The sequence below is a fragment of the Cynoglossus semilaevis genome, chromosome 2 (genome assembly GCF_000523025.1).
Source record: "Cynoglossus semilaevis isolate Cse_v1.0 chromosome 2, Cse_v1.0, whole genome shotgun sequence".
In the NCBI taxonomy this organism is placed as follows: domain Eukaryota; kingdom Metazoa; phylum Chordata; class Actinopteri; order Pleuronectiformes; family Cynoglossidae; genus Cynoglossus; species Cynoglossus semilaevis.
In genome coordinates this window covers 12,764,130-12,787,996 of record NC_024308.1, presented here as the reverse complement: position 1 = coordinate 12,787,996, position 23,867 = coordinate 12,764,130, and the positions used below count along the sequence as shown (strand labels likewise).

General features: G+C 42.7%; 3 protein-coding genes across 3 annotated transcripts; 2 read left to right on the top strand and 1 right to left on the bottom strand.

Moving 5' to 3' along the window:
- The first annotated feature begins 10,627 nt into the window (after nucleotides 1-10,627).
- On the top strand, nucleotides 10,628-16,310 carry LOC103399841 (uncharacterized). Its single transcript, XM_008338466.3, has 7 exons — nucleotides 10,628-12,169; nucleotides 13,042-13,156; nucleotides 13,954-14,487; nucleotides 14,808-15,007; nucleotides 15,137-15,281; nucleotides 15,372-15,677; nucleotides 16,119-16,310. Exons 1-7 carry the CDS (start codon nucleotides 10,629-10,631, stop codon nucleotides 16,275-16,277), a joined length of 3,000 nt encoding a protein of 999 aa, XP_008336688.2. The 5' UTR covers nucleotide 10,628; the 3' UTR covers nucleotides 16,278-16,310.
- A 235-nt stretch (nucleotides 16,311-16,545) lies between these two features.
- Nucleotides 16,546-18,756, top strand: LOC103399840 (tigger transposable element-derived protein 1-like). Its single transcript, XM_008338464.3, has one exon. The coding sequence runs from the start codon at nucleotides 16,572-16,574 to the stop codon at nucleotides 18,252-18,254; it is 1,683 nt and encodes a 560-aa protein (XP_008336686.1). The 5' UTR covers nucleotides 16,546-16,571; the 3' UTR covers nucleotides 18,255-18,756.
- Nucleotides 18,757-19,742: 986 nt separating this feature from the next.
- On the bottom strand, nucleotides 19,743-23,859 carry LOC103399867 (transcription initiation factor TFIID subunit 4-like). The gene is made up of 13 exons (XM_025054069.1): nucleotides 23,625-23,859; nucleotides 23,371-23,481; nucleotides 23,163-23,285; nucleotides 22,987-23,076; nucleotides 22,782-22,910; nucleotides 22,561-22,666; nucleotides 22,342-22,426; nucleotides 22,102-22,262; nucleotides 21,804-21,934; nucleotides 21,319-21,444; nucleotides 21,076-21,132; nucleotides 20,723-20,830; nucleotides 19,743-20,132 (listed from the first exon to the last, which is right to left on the bottom strand). Exons 1-13 carry the CDS (start codon nucleotides 23,679-23,681, stop codon nucleotides 20,007-20,009), a joined length of 1,410 nt encoding a protein of 469 aa, XP_024909837.1. The 5' UTR covers nucleotides 23,682-23,859; the 3' UTR covers nucleotides 19,743-20,006.
- Nucleotides 23,860-23,867: the final 8 nt, after the last annotated feature.

Here is a 23,867-nt window from a genome sequence, read left to right as displayed (position 1 = left end):
GCTGAAAATGTTTTTGTCTCTAGACTTAATCTCCTGCAAATCATTCCACCTCAGGATCCTTAGTGAGATCCATCAGGGAGTCTACAGTTGTAGTCCGTCCAGAATGGAGCTGCCAGGAATTTGGTCTGGTCTGGTCTGGTCTGGTCTGGGAGCCAGAACATGAACAGATTTTAAATATCAGGATCAAACTGAGAATATTCCTATGAAAGTAATCAATAAATACAGACCAGAGGAAGTGTGAAATTTAATAATAGAGCACAACTGATAAACAACCGAACAAACAAACAACCAAACAAACAAACAACCGAACCCTGTGGTTGTTTGTCTGATGCTGCTGTGTCCAGTCTTATGGCCAGATTCCCATTGTTATTTACTCCACTGCTTACAGTAGGTGTCAATACAATGGAGCTCACAGCAGCTTCACACCCACACAGGCTGATGATGTGTTGACAGTGCAGCAGATCTACAGTGTCTGAAACACACACACACACACACACACACACACTACTGCAAAAAAGTCCAATAATTGAGTGAAAAAAGTAACATATTTATTAGAATTTTTTATTATGTTTTATTTTTGGGATGCACTTATCTTTATGATTTATACCAACACTGACAAGTACACTTTTTAAATATGACAGCATTTATAACTTTTAATTCACATTTATTTAATACAATACTACAGTTCCTCCAAAACTATTTTTATTAGCACCTCCTCACACCGACACATCACAGCTACAGTAATTCTTTAAAACTCCACCTTAGATTATTTAAGACACTGACATTTCCAACAACACTGCTATTCAGATTTGAAAATTAAATTTTATTTTATTTTTAATAAAATCCACACTGTGACATAATTTAAGAAAATACTGAAATTGAAAAAGGCTCTGCCCCACTGGAGTGGTGCGCCCCCCACTTTGTGAATCACCTGGTGAACAAACATCACGTAAATGTAAATTCTACATGTACATTCTTTTATATGTGAAAAGAAGTACTGCGTATCTGAATCACTTCCTATTCTACTCCCATATAAAGAAACAAGAAAAACAGAAATGTGAATGAGATTTTGATAATGAGGAGTCAAAAAGTCAAAGTCAAAATGAAAAAAAATTCTGAACTGAAACAAACTCTAAAACCCAGGTATTAAACCAGTCCCTGAAGCTGTGTGTGGCCTGCCAGTGGCCCCCACACCAGCTTTTTGTTTTCCTCTGTATCCTCAAGGAAAACGCATTTATTCCACTGAATCTTAAACTAAACTATTTAAATCCACAGGTGTAACCTTTTGGCATTTGTGCAAATGTTACATTTAAATGTTATTTTGTGTTTTTTTTCCCGTGCTCCACGGAGAAATTAAAATGTATATTTATGCAGACACCGCGATGAGCTGTGAAGGAGCTGGGATTTCTGTGATGAATCACAGCAACCTTCTCTCAGCCCCGGGCTCAGGGTTGGTGTAACGACATCTGTCATGTTGTCAGAAACACTACGTCTCAGCCGCCGTGTACTGCGGTCGGTGTGAGTATTACTTTTGTTTATAAGTACTCCTTTACATACAGATAAAGGGTGTCGGCCATCGGTGATGTCATGTTCTGAAGCACACAGACACGGCAGCGCTGAAATCCTAGTCCGAGCTTCACAAGAACAGGCCTTGGCTCAAAGGCTGGAGGCGTGGTAGTAATAGTACTGGGTACTCTGTGTACTGCAGACGTTAGTCAGCTACTACATGAAGTATTCGACCATGAGTAGAAGACTAACTGGTGGCAATGGTCCAAAATCCTGAAGATGTGGTTGGTTGTTTACTCCAATTTGATCAGGTCTGGAGGTCTGGGAGGTGGGAGGAGACCTGATTATACAAATCTGCTTGTGAAAATAAGGAAGAAGAGGAGGAGGAGGAGATGGCTTTGTGGAATGTAGAGCAGGAGAAGGTTCTGGAAGAGAGTGGTGGGAGTGGATTGTCAGACAGATGTGTATGAGCCGACTCTCAGCAGAGTTAAAGTTTACTGAGAAGCCTGGTGGATGAGCAGCGGTGGAGGCTGGATGAGCAGCGGTGGGGGCTGGATGAGCTGGAGGAGTTTCATCAGCTTTGTTTGTCTGATTGTGAGCAGCAGTCAAACTGAAAGTGTTACAAACCGCTCCGTGTAGGATTCTCAGGATTAGGGTTCGGCTCAAGGAAGAAAATTGTGCAATTCTGATGATGATCTGAGAAAAAAACAAGTTTCTGATTCAAGATGTTTTTTATTACTAAATCTTGTAATATTTTGCAATTTTTTTAAGAAAAAAAAACAACTGAACAGCTGAAAAAATATAAAACTGAAGATGTATTACTGCCACCTACTGGGCTGGAGTGTTTACGTCTACATTACCAATGTTCCACAAATTAGGAAACTGAGAAGGGTGAGATAAAATCGTAATTTTCTTTAATTAATTAATGTAAATAAACATCAGACTAACTGGGCCACAGTGGGTTGGACATGGACGTGTCCTCTTGAACACTCTGTGTTCCTCCACTGGGGAAAAGAAGTTGTTCGTCAGTTCTTCAAAAATAACATTCCAAGCACATGTTCCCTATTTTTCCATAGAACGTTGAGTCCATTCAGGTCATACTACCATAGAAAAGTACACACATGAGCTGAGTATTCAAAGTACTGAGGAGACATTTGCACAAATTTCAGGGGAAGGGAAATGATCAGGCTGTGGAAATGTCAGAATCAATCAACCAATCCTGGAGGAGATCAGACACCCCACATCCTCCACCTTCCACCCTCAAGCCCCCAGGTCTGTGAGGCTGTGAAAAATGAGAGCAAAGAACAGGAAGGAGAGAGAAAAGGAGAGTATGTGAGAAGTACAGGGAGAAAAAAGAGAAGAAATAATTGCTTCAGCGTTAGTTGAAAAGATTTTTCTTCTAAAGACAGAGACTGTAATTACCTCTGAATATAAAAGTGAAAGAGAGTGGGGGTGAGACGGGAGGAGCGAGTAAGAAGATTCACTCAGAGTCATACTGCCGAGCGGAACTCTAGTGCCCTCTAGCGTTGGACCCATCGTAAAGGGACACCAGATTGAGATGCAACATCACAAACCCAGGATAGAAAATAAAAAGACTATGTTGGATTACTATTACTCCTATTACTATTATAATTATTTATTTGCTTGTATGCCTTTTACTCTGAAATTTAATCTAATTGATCGACAGATCTTTAAGGTTTCAACAGTTTTTTGAAAATGCAATCATGGATAAAATGACTTTTATAATAATTCAGTGATTTTTCCTGACAATTCACAGCGTTGTGTAAAAGTTTAAAGGGTGTGTACATTTGCAACCCCCTTGACCCGCCCCTGTGCCACATCTTCTCTAGTACTCAACACAAGTGTAAAGAACAAACATTTTCCATCCACCCTGGCCCATTCAAGGGTTTTTTATTCATTATATTCATGAATATGAATTCAATATGGGGTTTTTTATGACAAAAAAAAACTTGTCCCTGGAAGCTGTCACAAGCAGGGCCACCTCCCTCTGGTTAGAAAACAATATGTCTACCCTGGGTGAACAGACCCAGCAGACTGTGAACTGAATGTTTTCTTCCGAAATTAAAGTCTCCTGCTGTTTAATTCATGTATTAATTACATTAATTAATGGGTGGAGATGAATCTGTTTACAGTATTTGAATGCATGGGTGACAAATATACACGTGATGCACTGGGATACTATGCCTACCGTACCGTACTGTACCATAACATACCGTAACATACTATACTGTACCACCGTATGGTATGGTACCATACCAGACCATACCTTACTCATACCGTAACATACTATACTGTACCACACCATACCGTACCATACCAGACCATACCTTACCGTACCATCACATCACGCCATATCATAAGATATGGTACAAAATCCAGTGTGATACGAATCACTTCAGCAACTAGGATTATGTTTGTTGTATTGTCGAGGTCATGACATCACCATATGTAGCCATGGCAAACCTCACTGTGCGGCTGCACATTAAAACATTCACAGCAGCTCTGAGCTCGTCTAGATTTGCTGTCAGTGTTTAGAAGGGTGAGAATGTTTGACTCCGGCCACAGAGCGATTTCACGCTGATCAAATATTCACTGATCTTTTGTGGCCTTTGTTTCCAGTGTTGCTGAGAACAAAGGTCACGTGAGAACCACACAGGAAGATTATAAATCAGACATCATTCCACACTTTTCATTATTGTCCTGCCTTTTGACATTTAGAAAGTCATATTCATTTGGGCTCATACCAAAGTGAAAAGTCAAACGAATGTGTGACACAGTATGATTATTAACGTTGCGCGCCATGACATTTGGAAAATGCTTTTAAAATTCACATGATAAACCCTTTCATTTGACAATAATGTCCCAAAAGAAAACGTCAACTGGCTCAACACCTGAGTCAAATTGACCGGCCAGGAATCCATTTACAAAGATGACCACACCAGAGGCCTGTAGGGCAACAAGGCAGGGGCAACAGTGAGGCTCTAGTACAGTCACAGGACATGAAGCAGGAGTGATAGGAACTGAACGAAGAGAACTGATGGAACTTTGGTGAAGTATCTCAGGGCTGGCATCTTAATAAAAAATATTGGCTGAATGACATGTATAAAACTGCCATTTGAATACAGACTCCAGGTCTATTGTAGACCACGTTACTGGGTTCAGATCTAATCTCTTTGTGTTGATTATTTTAGCTGTGATTGATCTGTGAGTTTGTACCAATGTGTGACTGTAGTCGACAGACAGACAAAGGTAAACGCTGTCTGTCTGTTCAGACTGATTCAGTCATCAACACCAAATAATCTGAATTGAAAACCTTTTGCTCTTGTGTCAAGTTGCTCCTTGAATTTCTTTGTTTAAAAATTCTATTAATGCTGATCAATAAATCAACAAAGCCTCTGGTTAATTTGTGCGAACCACGAAAATGCTTCAAAAACTGGACTGAATAAAATGTTGCAATATTAAACGTCAGATCTGGGAATAAGACAAAGGTTGAAATTTTGAAGATTTGTGTTTGATGTGTGAAGCAAAGTGCTGCTGGTGCTGGTGATAATCATGGATCTGGACCATCAGCTGGAACCAGGGTTCTGACAGGGAACAGTGAACTTGTTAGATCCCAGGTACTAGGCTCACCTGCACACTCGCTCGAGTGAGGCTGGCCCGTATCTGATTAGCCCTCCGTGAGATGGGTAATGACCGACGTCACCACTTCACTCAGCGGTCCCCCCGGGACCCTCTCAGGATTCGATAGGTCTGCTTAGGTCGATGGGCGAGGTGACTCGACCGGCTTCTGACTGTCATTCATCTGAGTGTCCGCCCTGCTACTGCCCAGGTACACTCTGATGAATAGCTGGTGATTGGAGTACATCATGCGACCACACTCATGACAGCCCACCTCTCTTGATCCTGGCGCTTGTTAGATGGCAGGAATGGGTTTTAAACACCTAATTCAATGGTATCCGGGACATATAACTGCTTTATAGAGAATAGACTAAACATTAATGAACCAATAATGATGTTACTGCGTATAACCTGTAAGTTACTGTATGCAAGAATATGTAAAGTGATAACATTTCTTTTAATCGATGATTTATTTTTATAACATTTTATTAATTAGAATGAAAAGGGCACAGCACATAAGCAGTTTCCAGCCATTGTAATAATCAGGTAAATATGATTTAACTAATATAAAATAGTAAATTAATAAAACATAAATGTGCTGAGACATTATCGGTATAATCTGTGCTGACCCTATTGCCTTGTGGTGGTGTTGAAGAAGAGGAGAAGTCACGTCTCTTGGCCTTCAGTGTGTTGAGTCTAGAAGTCATGTCTCTTGGCCTTGGTCGTGTTGAGTCTTCACTGCTCCGGGAGAGCCGACGCCCTAAGCTGCCCGGGGTGACACACTCTTCTTGTCTGTTGTCAGTGGACACCTCTGCTCACCGACCGTGGGCCTTATCGTTGGAAAGTTTTCTTAGTGCGTCATGACCAGGACATCTGTCCTGTAACTTTCCCTATTTCTCCAACAGTTTATATACTTCTCATATTGTCAGTTGCCAGTTCTCAGCACATTTTAACAACAGCACTCAACCCTCCTTGACAAACTATAAACAGATACAAATACAAGTACTCACTGGATATAATCTGAAAATATGATGATTGTCATTGTCATAATTGACATTAGTGAGGTTTGTCATTATATTATTTACTGGTTTAATTCCGTGGAGACTTTTTGGTCAGTCCTAAAATGGAAAATGAGCTTCTTTGAGGCGTTAACATCTTTTGTCTGTTAAACTGTGGGGTAGTCCAGGAAGCTGCTGACCACGTCCACTGCTCCACTGCTGCCTTCTTCATCACTGACTTCTTCATCAGTGTCTATTAGTCCACTGACTCAATCAGTCGCTCACAGCAACAACACTGACAGCAATTATAGCAATTTTGTTGTGACATTTATTAAATCTGATTGCACACAAACAGGCTGACAAACAGGCACGGTACTACTCACACACAGACACACACATGTTTGTTTTTGTGCTTCGTGAGCACTGCGCACAAAAAGAATGCAACTCATTTTAATCCTAACATCTTTTTTGAATGTTCCCACAGGTGTACTTACTGTTCACAATAAAACAACAACAGGGGCAAAGGTCAACATCAGTAGCCAGGACGTGGAAGATGTTCTCCATGAAGGTACCATAAATAAAGAGAACTGTTTAGTTGAACACAACCCTAATGTACTGGCAGGAATTGAAGAAAGATCTTTTTTAACAGCTCTGATTCTTTCTCTTTTTGTTTTTATGGTCATCTGCTGCCACCCAGTGGAAGAGTATTTAATTGTTTGGCCTGTCACTATAATGTAGAACGAGGACTAAATTATTAGTAAAAAATAGAAATTTTGGGTCAATTACGACCTCTTACAGCAGACTAACATGCCATGATACAGATGTTGGAAAACACTGAGCTGGGGTCTCTGGCACAGTGTGTATGAACATTTAAAAACATCACTTCTCATATAATCATAATCATATAAATAAGTGTAACATGCCACTACTAACTTTTTGCAGTGTCTATGTTTTATTATTTTTTCTTAACAAATACAAGTAAATGTGTCTTTAAGGGGAATTCTTACTTTGTTTTGAATTAATGTTTAAGGTATGTGCCACTGATTAGTTTGCAAATAAATGTAAAGGTTAAATTATAATTAATCCTAAATGTATGATTTTTTTTTGTTCTGTGATACACAGAATTGTCTTTTACACTGATGAATGAGCAGTTTTACCGTTCAGTGTAGTGTTTTGACAGATTTGTTCCTGCTGCTTGACAGTGATTGAATCATTTGTTCAATGTGACACCACGTTGTATTTCACGCCACACCAACTGCTGCAATTGACACGATGCGGTTGGACCTGTTATTGTCAGACCTCAGTACTTCAGTTTTTACTTCATCTTTCCTCCACTCAGTGCTGCTCATTCAAATCACATTTAGGTCCCTATAAAGTTCCATTGCCATCCATTGAATGCCGTGTATTTACAACCACGCACTCTGAAACTGACGCTGTTTTAGTGAATGTGAAAACACGTCGACTCCTGTGACTACCATTAACATTCAGGCACTTCTTTCACCTTTGCTGCTTTCACTCAGGTTTTTGTCAAAAATGTGAAGCGAGAGCGTCTTTTTATGCGAGTGCTTTTCCCCAGCTCCTCCATTTCCATTCTGATTGGTCAAGGAGCAGATTACCTGCCGGCGTGCACAAAAAAGCACAGATTGAAGCGTGTTTTCTGCACAGATTTTCTTTCAAAGACAGTCTCACTTCACCCTGCAGCAGACCTGCCATGAAATTTGACGTTTAATGAAATTTGAATCACGTGTGTAAACCATCCAGGTGTTTATCAGCTTCACACAAGGTGCATTGGGAAAGAAAAGCGGGGAGGGGGCAACAATCACACGAGTAGGGATAGGTATGCATATGAAAAAAGAATAAATGGTAATCATGTGGCCAGGCCTGAGTGAAAGCGTGCTCAGCCAACTTGAATTAAAATGTGGGGGCGCCATCCTCCTCTGAAGTGTCTGTGGCTGCCTGGTGACATGCCCTGGAGCAGAAACACAGCAGAAACCACCGTCACAGTGGGATTTAGACAGACATGGCTGCTTGAAAACTCACAGAAATCCTTAAAAATGCTGGAGACAAAACGCACTGACGTATAGGGATGTTACGATACACTCAACTCACAATACTATGAATCATCGATTTTTTTAAACCAAATCTCCAGACAAATACTGACCAAATCCACCGACCCTTTCTTTGTCAGAACTCACCACCTGAAGTGAACCTCATCAACTGAAATTGTAGAGAAAAAAGAAAAAAAGTCAAATTTCTTTCCGTAAACACTGCACATCACCACTCATCTCCTCTGATTCAAAGTCAAACTGGTCTGGTCTGATTGACCTGGTTAACTGTCAATATATTAAACAACAACAGAAGAGAAAAAACAGGAACTGGAAAGAGTTCCTTTACAGGAAAACACTGTTGGTGTCTGTGGAACAAATTCTTCCTACATTCTGTTTTAACACCTGAATGTCACTTAGGCTATGTAAGGACCTCACATATTGGTTTAAAAGTGGGTCATAACAAACATTTTTAACTGCATATTGCCACCTACTGTAGTAGAGTGGGTAGTGTCATGGTATGACCAGTGACTTTCTTCTCAACCAACCCCTTACGCCTTGATGTGTTTCATTTATTTTTCCAACTAATGCAAATTGTTACGCATTTGTATTTGCATATTTTTAACCGATTTACGATGCATCGTTAAATCCTTATTAGTAAGTGACCCCCCTCCCGTTTTTTCAACATATAAATATATAAATTGAGCAAACTCCTCCAACAGCAGCTTTCTTCCTGGACAAAAACAAACTTTAAAAACTTGGGAAAACTTCAAGGTTCACAGAACAGACTTCTGTGTCTCTCTGGTGAATCCAACGCCTCTCAAACTGTGGAAAGTGGGTCAAAAGGTGGACAACAGTATTGATTAAATCTTCTGTCAGGTATGAAGCCCACAGGGGATGAATACATGGTGTTTTCACCAGTCAGCCAGTCTGTCAGTCAGTCAGAAGTGAAGAGGTCTCTGAAGTGATGCATCTTAGACAAACACAAACAAATCCTGCTGCCTACTGCTACACCACCACAGTACACAAATACTCTCTTCCGCATGTGGCCCGCATGCTGTTGTCCATTTGTCCCTGGCAGCGAATTTTCTGCTTAAAACAACATTAACGTCCTTATGGCTTTCTCACTGTGACTATCATCAGTGCAGTACTTCAATATTTGTTTTTTTTTTAAAGCTTGTCAGTACAAACTGCAGCAGAAGCACAAGGAGGGGCGGGAGGGGGCAGACAGTATTTATCAAGGTCACATTTGCCCAGGGGAGGCACCGGTGCTATTAGATGTGACCAGACGTAAAGCATGCTGGGATACTATATTAAGAAACTGCGAATACAGCTGCGTAGAGAGCAGTGTCATGGACACAGATGGTCAATATTGTGATTTGCTAACAATAAAGTCAGATGAGGGAGCGAACGCTGTGAGACCAGGAGCACTGACTTCCATATATCAGGACTGTAGGTTAGGCCTTGCTGTGACAGGGTTGTGGTAGAACATTGTCACTGAAGGACTGCTGGGTCAGCAGCATCACACCAGTGGACAGAAAGACAACGGTTCTGCTAATTAAGCCTGTTCTGTCCTGGGACGTCCCCAGGACTTAGTGGGACTAAAGGTAGAAGAAACAAGGACAATGTCCACCCTGTCATCTCTCATGGACAAATACATTCCTGGTCTTTAAGTCTTCACACTGACATCAACTATGGGAAATGTTTTTTTAACACCTCTCATAAAGTAAGAGTAATTAAATGTTTCCCTAAAATTAATAGAATGTTTAAAAAATGGTACAATACGTGCTCATCAGTATGCGGAAAATAAAGAAAGTTGGTCCAAATGTGTTTTCTAGTATGGTGGTTCTCAAACTATGGTATACAAACCACTGCTCGTACCTGGCTTTAGAGGTTTTTTTTGGCTGAAAAACAGTCAAATACCATTATAAATTCTGTTCAGGTACTGTCCTTAGCTGAGTGGTCCTGAAAGTTGGAGGGGCTCTGTCTGGGGAGGGTGGGTGAGGGAGGTTCAGGGGAAGATTTGAAGCAATCGATGTTGTCACAGTAGGCCTGTGCCTAACCATAATGTAGGTTCTACTGCTGGTACTTGGAGAGACAAATATCCTACTAGTTGGTACACAGGTACAACATGTTGAGAACCACCATCACTATGATGGCAGGTTATAAATTATATAAAAAATAATGTTGATGTGTATGTGTGTCTCTGGTTCCTAGCCCCCACCCCCCACCCCGAGGCTGCTGGTCCCATATCTAGTCCAATACTGCAGCCCTTCAGACCAGAGACTCTGACTCTCCTCTCTCCGCTCGCTCTTTGTACCTCAAGAAGCGCGTTCACGGCTGAAGGTCACTAAAAACACAAAAGGCTTTCCGTGCTGCGGTCCAATATAGCGCATGCGCACTGCCGGAGGACTGCTTCACAGACCGCAATATGGCGAGAATGCCTGCCAGCAGAGACGCAGAGCAGGAGCGGCTGAGCTGCTCAGAGAGGAGCAGACAGGAGCTGGACGAGGATGAGGAGGAGGAGGAAGATGAAGAGGATGAGATCCAGGAGGTCCAGATTACCGGGAATGAAGAGGTGTCTGAGGGGGATGCGGTGGAACTGGAGTGGGAGACAGGGAGCTCAGTGCTGCTGGAGTGCAGCGGTTCTGACGCGACGGTCGTTATGCGGCATATGGACCTAGAGGAGGAGGAGGAGGAGGAAGATATTTTTAGTGGCTGTCACCTGGATGAAGACCTGCAGCGGTCAGATAGGAACAGGCTGAGTGAGAACACCCGCCTGGCCACCCGCTATGCGGTGCGGATTTTCAGGGAGTACCTGAGTGAGAAGGACCAAAGTCCAGACTTTGAAACTCTGGACAAGGACTCGCTGTGCGCGCTGCTGCGCTCTTTTTACGCGGAGGCGCGCTCCAAAAGTGGACAGTTGTACAGCAAGTCGTCCCTCATCAGCATCAGGAGCTCACTGAACCGGTACCTGAACGAACCGCCTTACTGTCGCACCTTGGATCTCACCAAGGACCCGGAGCTTCGCAGCGCAAACCTGGCCCTGGCTGCAGTCATACGGAGACTAGAGGAGCAGGGCGCCGGTCCCGTGGTTCAGAAACAAGCCATCACGCGTTCGGACCTGCGGAGACTTTACGACTCGTCCGCGTTCAACCCTGACACACCGTTTGGACTTCTCAATAAAGTCTGGTTCGAAATCTGTATGTATTTTTGCACCAGGGGTCGGGAGAACCAGCGCGAGCTGGAGGAGGACTCCTTCGGTCTGGCTGCGGATGAAGACGGCAGGAAGTTTGTGTATTTCAAAGCACTTGGACCGTACCACAAATCCCGCTCTGCAGCCTGGACCAAGAGGCGACCGGACTGTGACGAGGACACGCTGCCGCGCATGTACGAAGCCGGCACGGAGCTGTGTCCCTACGCCAGCTTTGTCCGGTACGTGTCCAAGCGGAATCCGATGTGCCGCGCGTTCTTCCAGCGGCCCCGGGACCACTGCTGTGCCAACGACGCGACCTGGTTCGAGAACAAGGCCATCGGTAAAAACCTGCTCGGTACCAGGATGCAGATGTTGTCCCGGGCCGCCAAACTCTCCAAAACCTACACCAATCACTGCATCGGCGCTGTTTCCATAGCGACGCTCAACAGCATCGTTGGCGCAGGTGCGTCCAGGTCCGAGAGCGCGGCGGATCCCTATCTGCGCCGCGTCCCGGACTCCGTGGACCTGAAGCAGATGAAGGTAGCAGCAGCAGTGACGTCAGCAGCAGTATGTACTGAAGAAGACCTGGAGCCATCTCCGTCCAAACGACTGTGCGTGCGTCCTGGGAAACGCGCACCGCAATCGACCGTGGAGCAGAAGAACGGGTCTGCGCCGGAGAGATCCACAGAGTCCAGCGTCCACTCCCAGTCTGCTGTTCAGATTCCGGCCACAGTGATCATACAGGTGACACGTCAGACGGCGTTGGGGGCAGTGGGGGTCAGATGATGACCCCGACTCAAAATTAATGCCAACATTAGTGAAAGGCTTGGCGCAGTTTAATGACTACAATATATACAAATACAGAATGGTAAAACTACTTAAACAATTATAGAAAATTAGATAAAAACACAAAAACATATCCTGGAAAAAAAAAACATAGCCATAAGTTCATATCTGCAGATGGTCTAAAATAATTAAAAATTCAATCCTTTAACTTCAGAACGTTTCTTCAACATTTTAATTGTCAGTATCTCAATCTTTGATGTTTTTGATGTTCTTCCTGCACATTGAGATTTTATCATTACCATGTTATTATTTAATTTTTCAAGATACAAAATGGCAAATATGGGATGTGCTGGGCAGAGTGAGTAAATAGAGCTTTATTGCAGAAGTGGAAATTTAGTTTAGTTTTCGCTTTAGCTAATGGGATGTGACAGTGGAAATGTATTCAGTCTGTTGAGTTCAGGTTTGTATGGACTTGGATTCTGAAAACAGAAAACTGATTTAATTTGCGTATACATAAAGCTGGCGTGTTTATGTTTTTGCCTGGCCTTCCTGCAGTCTAGATCTTTCTCCTGTTGTTACCAGCACATCAGTTCAAACCGCATTACAGAATTGTTCTTTCTGAAAAATATCATGGCTTTAGTTCCTACATTTAGGACACAAAAAAACATCAAGAAGGATTCATGTTTGACAGTAGCAGTGTGGAGGAGATCTGAGCATCCAGACCCTGTTTCTGTGTGAGAACGAATGCTTTTCCTTTGTCAGTTAACGGATATTTTTCCACATTTCTTTACAAGGCTACCTTGAATGGCTGTTGTTCTGACAGAGCAAAGTCATATCTGTGTGCCTGACAGGCTCTCCTTGTATTTCTCAGCTCCACCTGTCTGGCCTCTGGCATTAGCTGCCAGTCCTCAGGCTGCATCAGCACTTCTCAGTGTTTAGCTCGTGGGCTACAGCCTGGCAGCGAGTTCACAGCATGTCAGAGTACGGTCAGACCGACTCCCCCGCCTGAGGGACTGTGATGAGGGGAGTTTGGAAAGGAAGGAATAAAAAACCTTATGTTAGGGTTTGGAACTGAAGAAATAATTAGAACTGACAGAACTTGATCTTAAAGCTCTCATAACATCAGGTTTTAATGTTCCCTTGAATTTAGACAGAACTAATGAATTAATCACATTCGTTTAAAACAGAATCCTGACCATTGAAAGTAATGTGGAATTCTAGATTTTAGCTAGCAGATAATCGTGAATAATTGTAATAATAATAAATGTGTATTAAAAGTTTTTTGTTTTTTTTTGCTAAAATAAAAAAAAACCCAGTATGGTTCCCTAAAAAGGCCAAAAAAGCTAAAGTAGCAAAAGGTTATCTAAGAAATAAAAAAAAAACATACTGGTGAAATTTAGTAATAATAATTAAACTTACTTATAACTTAATTAAATTATTTACTTATAGTCCAAATGAGACAGAACTTCCTAATACATGCTATTAAAATATAAAATATTCCCTGTGAACAGCCCTAAAAGACGGATGTGCCAAAAATGTTGGATTTTTTTTTTTTTTTACAATGTCAGAAATAGAATAACTAGAAGTTGAACATCACATAACTCTTGGTTTTAATTAGAGCTCGATTAGGAAATTAAACACACTGGTAACAGGTGGGTGACATTGATGAACGCCCTCCAGCCCGATAGATGGCGATAATACACTTGAAGTTCCTGGCTGTAAGAAACATGCACTGATAAGTGTAGAGAGTCCGTAGAAGAAGAATGGAGAGCAAGTTAGGTAAACAGTGATGGGAGACAAGCAGTCTTTGCGTACCTTGTTAGGCGGTAAATTTGTTTTTAAAAAACTTCCCGATGGTAGCTTGTGTAAGAGCGTGGTTGTGTGTACATTCTGCCACAAAGAGTTCTCTTATCACCGCAGTAATTCAAGTCTGCGGTATCACCTCAATGCAAAACACGCTGCTGCGAGCACGGACGCCGGAGCTAACGTTAGTTGTGGCCCTCGTGATAAACGCAAACGCCGTAATCAGACAACAATAAACCAGAAGACCGAGCTGACGTGCAAGTCTACGGCTGACAAATTAACCAACTCTCTGGCGAAATGGATTGCAGTGGACTGTAGACCGCTCTCGTTGCTGCAGGATAAAGGGCTGGAAAATGCTCTACAGATAGCCTTGTCCGACCCTTCTTACGAACTGCCGTGCAAAAGGACAATTACCAGTAAAATCCAGCAGCTTCATGACGATGAAAAGCAGACGAACGAGGGCTTGTTGATAAAAACTGAATGTGTCGTACAGACCGGAGATCATCTGACCACGGTACGTAATTCTAATTACGTCAGGCAAGTCAAATAGTCAATCAAAATGAACCAAAAGTTAACTAACGTTGGAGAAGGCGGAGATATAAACAATCAGAGAAATGGGAAAATGTCTGAATGTCCCACAGTTAATAGAAGAGTTCATAATGTCAGGATACCTAAGAATTGGCCTAGAAATGTCTTGAAGTTTTTATGGATACAAAGTTGTCAAACCTAACACCTCTCTCCCTCCTCTCTCGACATCCAATGGGCTCCATGCCCCCTGCAGGTGGATGCCCGCCATCCGAACCATCACTTATTTAATTTTATGTGGTTTTCCAGGACAACTCAGCGGGCAGTGTTAGCAACAATAATGTGACGACTCAGCAGCTGGACACTGTGCATGTGGTCAAACCTCTGGGTTCTGCCGGCATCCCCACTCCCGCACAACTCACAAAAACAAACGCCCCTGTACACATCGATGTAGGAGGACACATGTACACGAGCAGCCTCGCTACTCTGACCAAGTACTCCGAGTCAAGGTGAGACTAATGAATTACTACAGTCTCCTCCGCCCGTGTTCTGCATTTGGCCCATGAGATGGCTATGTCTTTTACCAAGTCTGTCACTGTCTGTACATCTGACGTTGGTTTCTGTCCTGCTTTGGTCAGGATCGGCCGTCTGTTTGATGGAAGTGAGCCCATTGTTCTGGACAGTCTGAAGCAGCACTACTTCATAGATCGCGATGGTCATATGTTTCGCTACATCCTCAACTTCTTGCGCACATCGAAACTCCTAATCCCAGACGACTTCAAAGTGAGTGTGTTTGTAACTGAAACAAAAAAACCAGAACTACAGACCCTAGAATCTGACCTCACTCGTCCTGGCTGTGATCACTGTTTACAGGAATTTTCCCTGCTTCTTGAAGAGGCCACTTTCTACCAACTGACCACGCTGCAGGAGCAGCTGGAACAGTGGAGGGCGGAGCAAGAACGCAGGAGCGCATGTCGGGAGTGTGAGTGCGTGGTGGTCCGTGTTGTTCCCGAACTGGGAGAGAGAATCAGTGTGAGCGCCCAAAGGGCCGTCATTGAGGAGGCTTTTCCGGAGGTCAAAGAGGTTGTGGCAAAATCCCTAGGCGCTGGCTGTAACCACGGGTCCACACAGGTTCTTTACTTCCCTCTGAACGACCATTGCCACCTCAACTCTGTTCAGGTAGGAAATACCAGCAGTTTAAACTACAATCACGAATAAAAAGTGTACACTGACAGCAGGCGAAATCAGTAGGGCAGAAACAAAAATACTTAGAAAAGTGAAAATATAGAATAAAAAAACAACCAAAACCACTAGTCACAGACGTCTTATGGATTTAAATGATGGTTCTCAAAATACAGAAAATAAAAGAGTCAACAACATCGCAAACACAACAAAGCAGTCGACATCTTGCACCAAGTCCATAGGGAAAATGTGACTTTTTATAACCCTGCACTCACGTGTTTTAATCGACCGCTGCATTAATTAATCGGCTGTTTCAATGGTGTTATTTAGTGATTATGTGAATCTACAATGGCTGCTCAGATGAAGTTAGTAGGACAAACTGGGACTCTGGGGCAGCAGTGAACCAGCAGCTCTGACTCTGCTCTGTGTTTACTGCAGGTGTTGGAGCGTTTTCAGCACAGAGGCTTCTGCATCACAGCTTCATGTGGCAGTGGAGTGGATTCTTCTCAGTTCAGTGAATTCATTCTACGTAGGGAGAGCAGAGACGGTCAACAGCCCTTCAATCTGGTACAAGTCAAACAGGAACTCACAGACTGAAGCTGGAGGAAGCTAACACAGACGAAACTGACTTCTTCACGACTTATCTATTTACAGTATATATATATAAATATATATATATACGGTGGAACCTCAGTTGTTGAACGTGCTCCTTTCCGCGAAAAATACCAACAATACCACGCACACAGCAAGTGATCACTGGCTGACTGAGCGTGTGGCGTCAGTCTTGCCTCAACCTGCGCTCGAGATATACATGCTAAGAACTGTTGTCTGATTTTGTCGGTATTTCTTGCGCTGTGCTATTTCTTTTTTATCATTATTCCATAAATCACCATGGGACCTAAAAAAGCTTGTGAAAGTGGAAAGGCGAAAAGAAAAATAGTGAGAACAGCAATAGAAGTGAAGAAAGAGATTATACGAAAGCATGAGAACGGCGCTCGTGTTTCAGATCTGGCTTTACAGTATGGTTTAGCGAAGTCGTCGATTTGTACCATTCTTAAGAACAAGGAAGCAATAAAAAAAGCTAGGCTTGCCAAAGGAGTGAACGTGATCACCAAGCAAAGATCTCAGACATTAGAAGAAGTGGAAAAGTTGCTACTGATTTGGATCAACGAAAAGCAGTTGGCCGGCGACAGTATTTCGGAGACGATCATTTGTAAGAAAGCGAAGCATTTGCATCAGGATTTGCTCAACAAAACCCCAGGCACAAGTTCTGATGAGTCTGATGGGTTTAAGGCTAGTCGAGGCTGGTTTGAAAAGTTTAAAAGGCGAAGTGGCATACGCAGTGTGGTTCATCATAGAGATGCCGCAGGTGCTAACAAAAAAGAGGCGGAAGAGTTTGTGAAAGAGTTCTGTGCGTTTGTAAGTGCCAACGCTTTTATCCCCCAGCAAGTGTTTAATTGTGATGAAACTGGGCTTTTTTGGAAGAAAATGCCCAAAAGAACATACATAACCCAGGAGGAAAAGGCTTTGCCTGGACACAAGCCCATGAAGGACAGGCTAACTCTCTTGCTTTGTGGCAATGCCAGCGGTGATTTTAAGGTGAAGCCAATGCTCGTGTATCATTCAGAGAACCCCCGTGTGTTTAAGAAAAACAATGTTATGAAAAGCAGGCTGCCCGTCATGTGGAGGGCTAACAGTAAGGCCTGGGTGACCAGACAGTTTTTCCTGGAATGGATCACTAAAGTTTTCGCTCCTTGTGTGAGGAATTACCTCAATGAAAATAATTTGCCAATGAAGTGCCTGCTGTTGATGGACAGTGCCCCAGCACATCCCCCAGACATGGCGGCCGAGTTACCGGAAGAGTTCCACTTCATCACCGTGAAGTTTCTGCCTCCTAATACGACTCCACTGATTCAGCCGATGGACCAACAGATCATTTCAAACTTTAAGAAGTTATATACCAGAGCACTTTTTCAAAGGTGCTTCGAGGTTACTTCTGACACACAGTTAACTCTTCGTGATTTTTGGAGGAACCACTTCAATATTCTGCATTGCTTATGTCTTATTGACAACGCCTGGCAGCAACTGACCTGCAGGACCTTGAACTCAGCCTGGACAAACCTTTGGCCTGACTGTGTTGTAGAGAGAGATTTTGAGGGATTTGAGACACAAACTAATGAAGTTGTCAATGACATTGTGTCTCTGGGCAAAATCATGGGCCTGGAAGTCAGTGATGATGACATCGAAGAGCTAGTGGAGGAGCACAGCACTGAGTTGTCTACTGAAGAACTCAAACTCCTTCAGAAGGAGCAGCAGAAGAGGGTGCTTCAGGAGATGTCTTCGGAGGAAGAGGAGGGAAGGGAGGATGTGCCTTGTGCTTTTATTAAAGAAATGTGTGCGAAATGGGGTGAAGTGAAAAATTTTGTTGAAATGTATCACCCTGATAAGGCAGTAGCAAGCCGTGTCAGTAACCTTTTCAATGACATTGCTATGTCTCACTTCCGTGACATTGTGAAACAGAGGCAAAAGCAAGGTTCAATACAAAGGGTTTTAGTAAAAGAAGAGGACTATTGAGTTCCAGGCAGAATCTGCTCACAACAAACAGAAAATCCAGGAGATGAGAAAATACTCCTGAATTTCTTAATTATAACATCTCCTTGTGCCATCACTACTCCTCAGCTATCTCATTTATAGCTTTGTTCAGTTGTATTTATCTTTTTTGTTAGATCTAATTATTTTTATAGGTGTCGTTTATGAACCCGTACACAAAATACTGTTGAAAAAGGTTGAATCAGCAGTCATCCGGGGCCCAAGAACGGACTAATCCATTTTACATTGATTCCAGTGGGGAAAATTGTTTCAGTTTTCGAAACTTTCGGTTCATGAACGGCCTTCAGGAACAAATTAAGTTTGAAAACGGAGGTTCCACTGTTATGTTCATATATATATATGTATATATATAGTCTTTTTGGTTTCACACTATATCATTCCATGTTGCTGCATTCCATTTCGGATGGTGGCATTTGTTTGTTGGAGTAAAAATAGAACGAACTGTTGGAAAATAACTTCATTTAGACCCGTGAAAATAGAACGAACTGTTGGAAAATAACGTCATTTAGACCCGTTCTCACTTCAGGAGCCACCATCACAAGCTGCCACTCAAATCAGGAAGCGCTTCAAATGTCTCAGATTCATTGAATGGAAAGACCATGCAATTTGAACCTGTGATAAGACATCACAGTATACTTCTTCCACGATGAAATAAAACACTTCTGTGATATCCTCGGATCTTGAACCTGTCTTCCGACACCTCCTTTATCCTCACATCTATGTTGAACATCATGTTAAATTATACAATTTTAATCAAATCCAAAGACCCACTTTTGGGTTGTGATCCAACACTTGAGAATCAACTATTTTAAAAAAGGTTTTTAAAAAATTATGCTTTTAGCCTTTGTTTAATTTGTGACTATGTTGAATAGTCAAACAGTAATACAAACAATACAACACTTTTTAAACATTTCTGAATTAAGCCCTTTGTGTCATCTGGGTAATTTACACAGACAAAGACCTGTGGCCTTTTATTCCAGTTCAAAGACTTGTCGCTGCAGTAAAAACGTTTAAAACTCTTGTTCCGACTCATCACTACAGCTGTGGATCTGAACGCCTGTGTTTCTCCAGGCTGTGACAACAGTCGTACTGTCATCTGTTTTACTGTTTGTAAAATATACTGTTGTGTAAGTATTGTACGGTTCAATGGTCTGGAGGTTTGGGCCTCCTGTGCATGAACTGTTGCTGTTTTTGTAATATTTGCATCATCTGGAGGAACATTAAAGAAAGGAAATTATTATTTGGTTATTTGGGGCCTTTTGTTGTCTGTTTTGTGATTTTTTTTTTTTTTAAGCCTTTAGCCTCCATTGAGTCCAGATTTGATTCCGTTACATTGTATTAACGAGGATGTGTTGACAACCAGTGACTGAACTGAAATGTAGAATTTTGATTTTTAAATGCCCCACTATTAGGATTAATATTGCAAAAAAAACAAAACAACAGAAACTGTGATGTGATGATTCGACAGTTTTGTTTTAATGCAAGACAAAACCCAAAATATTATGGTGAAAAAAACTCAACCAAAAGTTCATCACTTCTTCAAAAACACAAACTGAAACTTGACATGTAAATACTTTTTTCAGTGACCAGCTGATTACAAACTTTGTCACAACAACATAAATAAAGACAGCTCATCAAACGCAGGAGGTGGCAAAAGTGAAGTGCCAAAAATAAAGTCCTCAAATTTTAGGGAAAACAAATTATTTTAAGTTAAACTTAAAGCATGGCTTTGTACAGAGTCAGAGAGTGACGGAGGAAGTTCTCCTGCTCCATGCAGACCAACAGGTCCCTCAGCACCACCCGGGTCACCCTGGAAACATCCTGTCTGGGCAGCACACACACCTAACACAGACACACACACACACATTTTCATTCACTTTTGTTTCAGTGGAAATGTATGAAAAAAAACCCATCTGCTGTCAGTTTCCATCATCACAGTTAGTTCAGATAAAAGGCGCCCCCTGGCTGTGAGAGGAAACAGAGTCTGCTCTACTGGGACATCACAGTTCAAAGGCAGCGAAGGGCTTTAAACCCATAGTCTGAGCTGCAGTGACAGAACAGTTGTTCATGTCTCCTGCTGTGTTCAGTCTTTGCTTTAAAATGTGGATTTTCGCTGCACCTCTAACAACAATAGTGTTGAAATATTATATTAAATATTTGAGCCCGACTCAGATGGTTGCCAGTTTGACAAAATTTGATGCAAATAAGAAAAAAAAAGTTTGTTTCTCAGGTTTAAAACATGTTTTGCTTGTTCTTTGCAGAGGAAAACACATGGAACACTGTTGAACTGTTGAGGAAAACACATGGAACACTGTTGAACTTTTCCCCACTCCAGCACTTTCTGTAATGTATGTATTTTGCAGTTATTCTGACTGGACTGGAGCTGAGACTTTTTTTTGAGAGTTTTAGGCTGAGTGAGTGCTGGCACTGACCTGGCCTTCACTCTGCTCCACTGGTCTCTTCCTCCGAGGCCCAATGGCAGCCAGAGCCGTGATGTTGGCTTCTCTTTGCTGCAGCTGAGCCTCTTCTATTTGTTGTAGCTGAAAATTAATGCACTGTTAAGTTACCAAGAAGATGGTTCAGAACAAATCCAGTCCACACATACAGTATACCTGATGTGGACTGGTTGTGTACTTGGCTGTTGTATCATAGTATTTGATGATATCAGATCACAATCTTAACTGTCATCTTTTATTGGAATCATAAGCCCAAACTAGTGATGGTACCATAAATGTTTAAGGTTTATGACGTTTCTTCATGAACTCAATAAATAATAAATAAACACCTCTTTGGCTTTTTGTTTTAGAAGCTGAAACTGTGGATCCTCTGGATGTGAGCGACTCTGTGAGAACAACAAGAAAGACAGAGCTTTAGAAGGAAATTAAAACAACGTGTTGTGGATCAGTTCTTAAAAACACAGCTGTGTTCACAGTAATTGTTGGTACAGAAACCATTTGTTCATTTGCGGGATTAGAATCAAAGAAGAGTGTGTGTGTGTGTATGTGTGTGTGTGTGTGTGTCTTCTTACTCTGGCCAAACGCAGCAGTTTCTCTCTCTCTGCTTCGTCGCTCTTCTTCTTGTTTAACGCCTCCACTTCCTCCAGAAAACGGAGTTGAGAGCGAACATCGCTCACTTTGGAGTACGACTGATCCTCCTGCCAACACACACACACACACACACATACGTACTCTCTATCTCCATGACATGACAACACCATACTTGTTTTGAATTGAAGATAATGAATCCTTCCTCTGACTTGTTGGACTTACAAAGAGAACATTACAAATATAATGTGAGTCTGTTCCTCAGGTTCTACGTTGGCTCTTGGTCACTTCATTCACTCTGACCAACAGAGACGACAAAAGACACCAAAGAATGATTTCAACTTGATCTTCACCACTGCCACTTGTTGGCACTTTGACGTCCAGCTTTCAGAGCCAACAGTTGTGACTTAAATAAACAAATGTGTGTAATAATTGTGAACGTGCACTGTGTACCCAGGTGGCGCTGTACCTTCGTGACTGTTTTACGATGCTCTGCGATCACAGTGACCTTCTCCAGAAGTCCACGCAGATACTCTTGAGTGGCATGAGAAACCAGAGTGACCACCTCTGCGCTGATGTCCGTCACCCCCAGGGGGCGCCCTGAAGCACACAAAACAAGACGCTTACCCTGACAGGATGTCTCCACTTGGATGCACTTTAACACTAAGCGTCAGTTGCCTCTACAAGTCAACTCCGGGGAAAGGCCTCTAACTTAAAAGGTCAAAGGTCGTATAAAGCTGAGCCAGGTCGAAGCGATGCTGCTTCACCTGTGCGAAGGATCCGACTGAGGACAGTGTTAGTGGAGAGGAAAGGCTGATCCTGGCAGGACTGGAGCACAGAGCCAACCGTGGTGGTGAGGAACTGAGCGTTCTCCTCCCTCAGGTTGACTCCAGCCATGAAGGCCACATCATTAATGTCGTCATCTTCTCTGTACCACACACACAGAGAGAGCCTGTGAGATACATACTAACTGAATCTTGAAGGTGGGCTTTGATAGTAAAAAGTACTTGTAGGAGCCTGAAGAGGACTTGACTGCAGATCTGGAAGAACATGTCACGTCCCGAGTGAAAGACTGCTTCACGGAAAAAACTCCTATAAAGGAGTTGGACATAAAAAGTCAAAATTCTTCAGAATTCATCAGCCATTCACATTTTGCCAACGTAAAGAGCCAGAAGTAAAAAAGTGAACTCTGAGTGTATGCTGGTGACCCCCTCATGTGCTGTTACCTGTCAAGTGTTTGGGCTGAATCACTGTGGGTTTGACGCTGTTTCTGGAGTTGATTATTGAGGTCACCCCTGGTTTCAGAACCACTTTGGCAGCTGGTTGGACAACCTACGTAAGACACAGGTGTCAAGAAGTGTCAAGCATCAGCACCGAGTCATAATGATTGATAACCAATCCAATGTTACAGTTACAGTTCATTCTACACTGCATCTCTGTATTGTACCGGTCTCTTTGGGTCTGGCACTGTTTCGTTGCTGGTTGCCTGGGAGCTGGAGCTCCAGGTGGAGGTTGAAGCCTGCTGGATGAACAGCTGAGGGTCTGCTGTCAGACGACGCACGGCAGGAAGACTTTTCTAGAAAGAATTGAAAGAAACTGAATGATTTCATCAGAACCACAATGAAATGTTCGGGGCGTGATTTTTTTTTCACCTTGAGGAAAGGAACCAAGCACGGCTGCGGAGTGGACTTCAGCTCCTGGTAGAGCTGTTCTGTGAACTCCTCGGCCTCAAGCTTTCCTTCCTGGGAGTTAGAAGTACGAATGCTTTTCAAGGAGTAAAAATATAAGTTGTTTTTGTGTTGTCTAAAGAAACAGAGGATGGACGAACCAGCAGACTTCTGACCAGCCCCCTCACATTGTTGGCCATGTTGGCGGACCTGGGGTCACTGGAGGCCAGTTTGATCAGAGTAACCAGGAAGTTCTTGCATTTCTTGACACTTTCCAAAGTTTCCTGATGGAGTGTTTGAGTAAACAACATATTTTGATTTTTTTATTATTAATTGGTGCATATGCATGCAGCTAACCACACATCTCACCGGTGTAAAGGTGGCTGCAGGCTCCTTTTTGGTTTCTGAGACTGGAGCCTGAGTCTCCTGAGCAGACACCAGAGTCTGGGTCACAGCTGGTTTGGGGGCAACACCAACAACCTGAATAACACAACAACATCCTCAGACGGGCTTGTGTTTCAATCAGGCTCAGCGTTTTTACTGAGTCGAGTAAAGTCGACAAACATTTGGTCCAGCTGTGTAGACCTAGTTTGAGTGATGTGGATCAAAACTTGAGTCCGTACCTTGACCACCGTCGTCTTTTGCATTGGTGCTGGCAGAAAATTTGGAGGAGCGGTCATCCTGATCACTGTCACCTTTCCATTTCTCTTTGGCCCAGTTGCTGCAGGAACCTGATCTCCAGACCAGACCAGACCGGCAGCAAAGAGCACACAGGTGGCAAGAAGATGTCACGACATTTGTTTACTGTGTTTGTTTACTTCAAAATAAAAGCAAGTGCACACACACCTGACTGGACACAATCCTCG